This window comes from Montipora foliosa, chromosome 12 (assembly GCF_036669935.1).
Source record: "Montipora foliosa isolate CH-2021 chromosome 12, ASM3666993v2, whole genome shotgun sequence".
NCBI lineage: Eukaryota > Metazoa > Cnidaria > Anthozoa > Scleractinia > Acroporidae > Montipora > Montipora foliosa.
Window position 1 is genome coordinate 138653 of NC_090880.1, and position 10242 is coordinate 148894.

Consider the following 10242-nt stretch of genomic DNA (forward strand, 5'->3'; position numbering starts at 1 on the left):
CAAAAGCGGGGGCAGCTCTAGTGAACACTATTTCTAGTTATACTTTCAAGTGCTCTTTTTTATATTTTTGCCTTATTTATATATTTTTAAATTCCATCTTTTATCGTTTCTTTATTGTCCGAATTTTGAGTGTTTTGCCCGAAAATTTCTGAGAGTGGGGGGGCTGCTGCCCCCCCCCCCCCCGCCCCCCCGGCTCGTACGCCTATGACTGAACGAGTTCAACTCCAGCTTCGCTTTCATTCAAAGGCGCAAAAGTCCATGCACACATAATCTCGTCCCCAGAGTCCGCTTTTCTTTTGGTTAGCACAAAGAACGCGGACTCTGGCCATTTCCAAAGCAGGATTGGCAGGAACCGTCCGCAAATCACGGACTTCCGGCCTGTCTACGCACGCTCAGAAATTTGAAACAAGAGTGGTTGTCAACGGTTACAAAAATGGACCTTCACTACGACTGCGCTAGAAGTGGCCAGAGTCCGTGTTGTTGGTGCTAACCAAAAGAAAAGCGGACTCTGGGGGTGCTTACCATTTTGCCAAAAAATCCGGAAATTTCGGTTTGAGGTCAAATGGAAAAGCAATTTTCCGGAAAATCTTTTCGGCATTTGTGGACAACCTCCAGAGATAGTCCTCTTTTTCCGTTCGGAATGGAATTCGGGAAATACCCTTACTATTTGCGAGAATCGTTCCGTTTCCAGGGGCCCGTTTCTCAAGAGTCCCGAAACTTTACGGGGCGTTTTCGGGTGTCACAATTCCCTTTGTATCTCAAGAACGGAGAGGATTTAATTCGTCAAACTTCATAGTTATTTTTCTTTTTGTTGCCTTGAAAACATGTTAAAAGATCGGCTTTTTGAAACAAGCGGTTGGCAATTTCGCAAATGGCTTTTCGGGCCCGAATAGTTTTCAGGACTTTCGAGAAACGGGCCCCAGGCCCTTTCTCACAAGAACGAGTAAATATGCAGGATGGAATGCTGAGTAGTAAATGGTACGCGCCATTCTCATCCTGTTGGTCATGAAATTCGGAAAATCGCTTACCTTTATGCAACAATCATTCCATCCGGAATATTTGGCTAAATGGTAAGCACCCTGCATGGGTTTGAGATTGATGCAGTGGATGTGCAGCACACACAACTGTGCTCATTCATACACGCAAGCGCAATGAATGAGTTCTTGTAACGGAATTCAATAGTTAAATTAATTTGTACTACCTGGTCTAAAATCTCAGATTTAAAATCACAGATTTATTCAGATAGTCACAATTAATAAGAGTGATAGCCATACAGCCATACACCATACAAATATTTTCCTTCCATGAAAGAGTTCGCCGGTTAATATGAAATGAAATCACTGTTGTATAATTTAGGAAAGGCTCGAACTTTAAAGATTGGTGGATATTTCTTTTTATTGTCCCTTCTTTTCTTTTTTTACTGACTCTCTCTTTCCTACACGCAGGAATTCCTAGAAGCTATGCGCGGCCTTTCTTAGGCGTGCCAGGTTTGTGAACCTTTACTGACTCTCTCTTTCCTACATGCAGGAATTTCAACTGCAGTGCCAGATTGTAGAAGCTATGTGCCGTCTCTATTAGTCGTGCCAGGTTTGTGAACCTCTGTCTCTCCAAAATGTTGTACTAGAGTGCTTTCAACTCTCTTCACATCAATCAAGTACAATCGCAAGACAAGAATGAAGCTGGAAAAAAAGACGTTGGTTATTTGTTTCTCGTCTATGCTATCTCAATTTTCAATTCTGCAGTCTGAATGGACCTTCTTGGAGTTGAGCCTGCAGGCACATTTTCATTTGTTTAAAAGTACAAGCAAAAGAGCTTAAGGGTCAAGTCAATACAAAATGACCCCATAGACTCGTTTATGTGGCAAAACCGCCGATAACTACGATAAGGGCAATTGGATTCTGCCAAAGTTGTTGCAAAAGCAATCTTTCCTTCAGTGAGGAAAAATCTTCTTTACTTCTTTAACAGATTCTGATTCAATAGTATATTTTGTAATGTGCAACGCTGAAAAACGTTTACTACTGCTTATGTTTTATCTGCATGATTTTATTGACTACTATCCCTGGCGGTAAGTTCTTCGTGAAACCTGGTTCCGGTTTCGAATTCCAATAAGGGTAACATAGAAAAAGGAGCCTTCTGGTTGCCTTCGACTCCAGTCTATCTAGCCGTATTGCCTTGGAAATCAACCTGGGTATTGACCACGTTAAAATACACTAAGGTGCAGTATTGCGGTTTATCAAAATATCTTGATAGTATGTTTCTTGTTTGAGACTTGATATTTTGATATTTTATTGATATTTGGGAGATAATAGAATGATAATATCGAGGAATCATTTTCATCATAATGTGCATGTCAAATATCATACCATCATTATCATATGAGATTATCATGATAGTTGCTCAATAATTTTCTCTTGCAAATCCTGTAATTGTCGCCATCAAATCTTTAATCTTTATCATGATTTATCACTATATCACAGGGGCAAGAAGAAAGTCTTAATTAAATATTCTGATAATATAATGATAAATTTTGCTTATATGATAAAAACCTAATGCGGAATATAAAAAAATCAGTCCCTTATAAAACCAGTGATAAATCATGATATTATCAATATTGCTTACAAGAAACATATAAGATATTTTTTGATATATCACAAGTGATAATTAGTCATGGTATAGTGATAAACCGCAATGCTGCACCTCTCTCTTAAAATATAACACTTTACTGACGAACTCAGCATAATATCACGTCAGACAAACCATTACTTCTACTTTTTGTATTTATTGCTTTGTTCTCTTGATTGTCCTCACCACATTAAATAGAAAATTCTAGATCTAACACCTCGTCTCGTCTTAAAATAGTTGATTTAGCCGCGCAAACTCTTGCGCCATAACGCCTCGATATAGTCACAGTGTTATGTTAGTCCAACCTCGTTCGCAGTGTCTCTCTTCTCTGCCTATGAGACCTTTTTGCAGATACGGCGGCCATTTTGATTTCTCTTGTTTCAAATAGCTATTATGGGATGCCCAGGGGGCAAAAACATATTAATTTCCCCCTGAGCATCCTATAATGTCTTTATAAAAATCAAAACGGCTACCGTATCCGCAAAAAGGTCTATGAGGCAGAGAAGAGAGACCCTGGAAACGAGGTTAAGTGTTAGTCCAGGCAAAGTTAGTGGCAAGTTGTTCTTAAATTAATTACTGGGCGAATAACCCACTGTTTATTGAAATGCAGCAGAATCTTAATTGGATTAGCTTTCAATGTCTTAACTCTAAATTAATTTTCAGCCGTAAAACACCGTACTGAAGAAATATTTTATGATGCCGGAATAATTACAAAATTGGAATGCTCGCAGCGTTGTTAATTTCTTAAAATTTATTCTTTTTCCAGATATCTTACGGAAATTGTCTGAGCTTCCAAAAGCGTTTCCACATTTTGTCCGTCGACAAAAAGACGAGCTTTCAAACATTCTGACCTGTCTGCGTCCAGACAACGAGTGTCAATGCGTCTTACTACATGGAGCTCCAGGAATTGGGAAGACAACCTTGGCCATCAAGGCGGCCAATGAAATACTTGAAGCTAACGATCGCGCACTGGTTGTATACATAAATTGCAAATACATTTATTCTTTCGCAGACTTTTCAGAAAAAGTCATTCGTCAAATTTACCAATCACGTTTTCCTGCAAATATCCCAGAAGCTGAAGTCAAGAATCGTTTGATTACACTGAACAAAAATTTCTTTGTTCTTTTGTTGCTGGACAACTTTGAGTTTTTACTAGGTAATGCGAATGACAACGAACAGGAAAATCAACGATCGGCTGCATCTTTATGTCCCGCCGACAGTAAGGACCGAAGGTTGATCAAGGAATTTATCGGTGAAATTGCGGAGTGCGTAAGAAACGTTAAATTACTTGTTACTTCATCGAACATTGTTTGTTTTCGTCAATTTGGAAAAAAGACGATGACACTGGATCCGTTTTCACCAGAAGAAACCTTCGAGCTGTTAAAAAATGTACACGGCGATCGAAAAGTGACGGTCGAAACATCCAAGAAACTATGCGAAGCTTGTAGTGGTATTCCGCTCGTTCTTTACAGTTTGAGCTCGTCAACAATTAATCTGACCGCCTTAATGGCGTATGTGAGCAGCTCTTCTCCACACGATCCCGCCATTAGCAAATCCCTGGACTATTGCTTCAGTAGACTAAGAATGCAGGAACAGCATACCCTTTTAAGTTTGGCTCTTGTTAGAGGTTGGTTCACGCTACCTAAAGTTGCCAAAGCCTTTTGTTCCGCTACGTCAAGTGAGCGTGATATCACACGCCATGTTGTAGAACTGGGAAACTGCTCTCTCTTGCAGCAAAATATGTTTGGGAAAACATGCCAGTATACATTCCTCTCGATCATTCGAGATTACTGCATACACAAGGCGGCATCGGAAGAGGAGTTTCGTGTGGTCTTCCGTGGCGCTCGTAATCTCCTCATCGACCACCTCATTTCTTTCTTGAAGGACACTTTAAAGAAGTTCTTAAGCAAAGATGCGGTGGAGTCAGCTATCGACGACTTTGCATATGAAAAAGAAAATGTGATTCAGCTTGTAGAGTGGATTGATTCGGGTGAAGTGGATGCAGAACGTGTTACGAAATGCATTGATGCCTTTAACGTGGCGGGAGAGCTGCTTGCAAAGATGATGCCGAAGTCCATGTTTAAGAAAGTCTACAAATCCTTGAGGCGGAAATGTAGAAAAATTGGAGACAGGCGAAGACGCGGTGAATGTCTGACTTCCCTTGGAATCAAAGAAATTTTCAACTGTACGTGCAGAACTGGTCTGTGTGATAAAGCTACTGCACGAGCTCAACACTATTTGGAGAAAGCAAACACAATCCAGACTGACCTTGGCATCAACCATGGTAACAGCAGAGCCCAATGTCTCGCTAAGCTTGGCCGCTGTTTAGCAAAAATTAATGACACCCGTGAACGAGGAAGAGCTTTGATTGAAGACGCAATTCTCATCAGGCAAAACGCAGTGAAGACACCGGATGAAGAAGAAGGCGGCGAAAATGTCTGCCACGTCATGCTGGGTGCAACATTTAATGACAAGGCGGGTATGTCTGTGGATCATACTGACCAAAAATTGGTGGGGTTGTGAGGGTTGTTTACTCTCCTAGGTCATTTGAGAAAATGTTCGATAATGTAATCGTTCCTATCAGTTTTTTCACGTTACTTTCTTTAGAACGCTTTTCAATGGACTGTCGAAAGTACCCGGGTTGTTGGGATTCCCTGTTACGTTATAAGCAAGATTTTTGAAGAAATGGAAGATTTCTTTGTAATCAATCATGTTATGCTTTTAGGTAAATATTATATTTATGTAAGGAAATGCCTTGGAGGTTTACCTTCGTTGAGAGGCTTTATTGCCAGGATAAGACGTGTTTATAATATCGAACTCCGTATTGCGAGGGAGAGGGATAAACTCGCTACTCATTTTAAAAAATGGGAAAACTTAGTAGCTGCTTCAAACACTTAGTAGAAAATTAACCTTGTCACATCCTACATTTAGTTGGTCTTCTTTGTTTTTAATTTAAAGTACTGTTTCGTTTTTTTTTAAGTAAGTCATTTTGGATAGTGTTTTGTAAATTGTAACTTTCCTTTTTTTTTTTCGTTTTGGTAAGTTGTAGATAAGTTTGTAAATGGTAGTTGGCAAATGAAAAATAAACAAATTACAAAAAAAAAAAGAAAAGATTTTTCAACCAATGAGAAGCAATACCGATCGCGACTCACACGCAGTTTTTCCAGCTCTTTTGAATGTGATAAATGTAGTTGTTGGTTCATGGCGCCGTTTACGCTTAGGTTGATTGGTTAGCATAATTACTTTCATATGTGGATTCAATTAAGCACTTCGTTCAAAACTGCTTCAAAGGCGCTGTTACACACAACTTGCAACAGCCAAAAATATTGCAGGCTAAGTTGAAGAAATTGTTGCAAAAAATAGAACCGAGTTATACTTTCTGTAACGATTTTAACGAAATGTTTGTTCCGTTGCGCAGTGTGACATCTCTGTCTGCTTTTTGGCCCGCAATGTTGCCCTTAGCAACCACTTACGCATGCGCTATTTAGTGGAGCTCTAGGGCCGAAAGCGCCATTACGTTTAGGCTATTGCGGTGAACACAGCAAAACAAGTTGCTCGAAAATCTGCAAATGAACAGCGCGACCTTAAAAAAAGCATAGTTGAAATTGCAAATGGTCACGAGACAAATTTTATTTGCTTTTTAGTGGCTCTTTCGCTTGAAAACCACCACCGACAGGCCGTAACAATCCGAGAAGAGGAAGTTTTGCCGATCTACAAAAAAAGATTAGGTGATCATCCTTTCACTGCTACCATCCTTAACCACCTGTCCAATAATCATCGCGATCTGAAGGAAATCGAAGCCGCTGAACGGTACGTGCGCAAAGCTCTGGAGATTCGGCGGAAATTGTTGGGAGTCCATAGGGACACCGCCAAATCCCTGTTTGATCTTGGAATGGTGTTAAAGGAAAAGGGAGAATTCCAGCAGGCAAAGACCAACTTAGAGAAGTGCAAAGAGATGCAAGAGAAAGTAGCGAATGACGACCCTATATTTGTTCAACAGTAAGTTCATCTCATCGGTTATGTGTTGCATTGACTTGCAGGGTTTATTCCATTCAGATCGTAAATAAAGAAAAAGGCTTTGAAGATAATAGGAAGCGTTGACCTTAATGTCCCGAGACACTTCTGCTCCAGTTCTGGTCCCTATCGAAAACTGCAAGACTTCAATTACCTTGATGATTGACGATAATTTAACACCAAATGAGAATTACGTAATGTCTAATAATGTACTTTGCACCGATCAGATTTTTTTAACGAGCTGTTGAGTTGAATTGAGTGTTGTAGATCGTCATGCAGAAGAACAAGAGTGAATTGGATAAGAGTGTTGATCTATCACTTTGCGGCCTTGTCCCAGCACAGTCACAAATGGATTTATTTTTAGATACAGTTTGCGCGCGAAAGAAGCAATGGGCCGCCAATTTTAACCACTCAGGAGAAGCCATGTAACGCGTGACTGCTTCTGCATGTTTTTTTCATTGACATGACAACTGATTCACGCGCGGGAACCGGTATTCTAAACATAGACTCATTTGTGACTGTGCTGGGGACCCCACCCATGCCATAAGGCAACATTCTTATGTAATTCACTCTGGAGAAGAATTAAGTTGTGAGTGTACAGGAAACGTGTCTCGTTGTGCGTTTTCGACAGTCCCGGACAGAAAAAAAGGAAAGGAACTTTAAGTGCCTACTCACTCTAGCGCTGGGGCACTAATTATAATTGGGGACACTGTAAAGTGAAATTAACAATCAACGCAAATCAAGTCAAATGTTGGTTTCTGAGGAGAGGGGAAACCGGAGTACCCGGAGAAAACCTCTTGGTGCAGAGTAGAGAACCAACAATCTCAACCTACATACGAGTCTGGGAATCGAACCTGGGCCACGTTGATGGGAGGCGAGTGCTCTCGTCATCTCTGCACCCCGAATTGTGCCCATTTCTCCTTAACGATGAACTGGGTCAGGGTTCAGCAGCAGTCCTTAGGGAACTCAAACAATGAGAAAAGCGATGGTGATAACAACTCTTAAGATAAAAATTTGTGTCAAAGTTTAATTTTGCAAGAACTACGTGATGAAAAAGATCGACGGACCAGTTGCATAGAGATTTTGCACACGGGACTTTGAGCTAACGAAAGATTTTTAACGAGGCGTTGAATTTATGACCGTGGCACATTTCTGAGCGTTATGAAACGCCTATAGTTACTTGGAACTAAGACCGACCAGGCGCGGGTTGCTCGAAGCATGATTAGCACTAACCAGCGTTCTTTAAATACCATGGAAGGTTTTGAAACCTTTTAACCTTTTAACCAACGGTTACCGCTAACTTAACCAGGCTTGGAGCAACCGGCCCCAGGTCGATAGGGAGGGATCGTATTAACCAAACTTGCAGTTCTCTTTCGTATTATCCTTAAATTGGTGCCGTTTGCTTTTAATCTTTCCCTTCAGGACACAACAAGAGCTAGAAGCCGTTTGCTTGGAACTTGGTAAATTGCAGCTAGAGGCCGCATCATGATTTATCCAGTTACACGGTGAATTGGTTTCGGCGTTACGTGGTTGAAGAAACTAAACAACTAACATAAAGTATTGCAAAGATGGCCATTGTATAAGTAAAAGGTTCATTGATTTTAGTTACGACAGTTTACTGTGAAATTATAACTAACCGTAGGGGAGCCTTGAGTGGTGCCTTAAGTTTCACACCTGTTAATCGGAAAATTACCAGAAACATCCCTGATATCAATAGATGTGTTTTCCGATGTTCACTCGGGGATGCTGGGAAAAAACCGAGTGCTCCCCGACCGTCGTCGTCGAAGCGATGGCCTCGAAAGCAAAGAGGGCGCACACATATTTTATTTCGTATATCGTTATTACTCATTCAATATATTTCCCTTGTTTTAATCGGCTAAGCATCAGCCAACTGACAAAAGGCTAACTTCCACATTGGATATTAATCGTTCAATAATGTAGAGTATTTAACGGACAGGTACAAAAGTCAGACTGGATCAACTCCTATCGCTGACCTCGGATCGAGCGAAAAACGGTTTTGTAAGCCAAAACTATTAGACGCGGCTTACCCCGATTTCACCAAGGTTAGGTTAAAGATTAGGGCTAGGTTGATTTTTTGAGGCCTTATCATAATTTTTTACGTCGATTCAAGGTGAGCGATCCTAGTTCATCCCGTCCGACTTTTTTTATACCTGCCTGTATTTAAACAATAACGAATGACGTCACGTCATGAATTTTTCAATTTGAAACAGTTAAAAGGGGCATTGTCATGCTAAATTTGCTGTTTTTACGTCAAAATGGGCGAAAATCTAAATTAGTACTTAATTCACACGTACAGCATTCCTGACAACCCACTGACAAGAAATGAAATATATTTATGGCACAAAGAGCTATTCGTATTTAACTTTTGGTGCCTTCTGAAGACAAAGTCTCCAAACTCGAAAAAAATGGGTAGTTTTTTCAAGTTTCAATCCATTTTCATCCTCTCCATCCTTGGCTGCAGACAACAAAGAATAGCTTCGGTGCACTTCAATGGTCGTTGGCAACAAAACTATAGCATTTTCGGTTTTAATTGGTGCAAGGACGTCTTTAAGTGTTTTGAAGTTTGACTAAAGTAGCGTGACACTGCCCCCTTAAAAATGCAATCGAAGACTTCGAATTTACTTTGGAGCTCTGAAAATATTGCAAATGAGGAAAGTAAATTTCATCATTTCTTACTGTTACATATCGTATTTGGTGTGATTTTAAGAAACATGCACGTCTCAGAGAGTTATCCGCCTTGGCCTTTAGCCTCGTTCGAAAGCTTTCTCTTTGATCTGTATAATTCTTCATAGGTTTCTCAGCCAATTCATTTATACAATAATTAGTGAATATTCCGAGGATAAGTTAGTTATAATCCTTTGGTGATGGGATATAATAAAAGTGTGCCAATTATCTTAAACCTGAGAGTGTAATTTTGAAAAAAAATTATGTATTATCGCCTTTAAATCATTTCTTGTGGGAAGAAGAATATACTTAGTGATTCACGATGTGGTTTCCGAGAAAAGCGTTCCTCTGAACATGCTATTCTAGATATAAATAATCAAACTGATTAATGTGAGTCAAAGACCCACATTTCACCCCTGGAGTACGCGGGGTAACAAATGAATGGTTTGCTGGGTATCTGGGTAGGCAACCAACAACGTAAATCGGTGTTAAAAGCATATCAAAAAAGGAAGTAATATTATCAGATGTTCCACAGGGATCGGTGCTGGGATCGTTGCTTTTCCACGTCTACATAATTTGGTATATCTAACAGTTCTGGTCAGCTTAAATTTTATTTGTTGGCAGAGGATACTAACCTTTTGTATGCTGATAAAAACCTTAGAGCGCTGGAGAATTAAAGTTAATGAAGAACTAAGTAAGATCTATGACTGGTTGATTGCTAACAAGTTATCATTAAATATAGAAAAATCTAACTTTGTTATTTTTCGACCAAGACAAAAGATACCGAACCATCAAGTAAACTTAAAGGTGTTTGACCATCATACTAATAGCTATATCTCTTTATAACGGGGCATTTTTGTTGACGGTGTCCTAGCTTTAACTCCCTAATCAACTACTAGAAAAAACCGAGGATCCCTAACT

General features: G+C 40.0%; 1 protein-coding gene across 1 annotated transcript in view; it reads left to right on the forward strand.

Moving 5' to 3' along the window:
• The window catches only part of LOC137979912 (uncharacterized), a 32233-nt gene extending 22230 nt beyond the window's left edge, over nt 1-10003 (forward strand). Inside the window, exons 4-7 of the mRNA XM_068827225.1 lie at nt 1528-1587; nt 3389-5101; nt 6267-6621; nt 8059-10003. Of these exons, the coding sequence (XP_068683326.1) occupies nt 1528-1587; nt 3389-5101; nt 6267-6621; nt 8059-8125 (2195 nt within the window). The 3' untranslated portion in view covers nt 8126-10003. The remainder of the gene's footprint in view (nt 1-1527; nt 1588-3388; nt 5102-6266; nt 6622-8058) is intronic.
• Nucleotides 10004-10242: the final 239 nt, after the last annotated feature.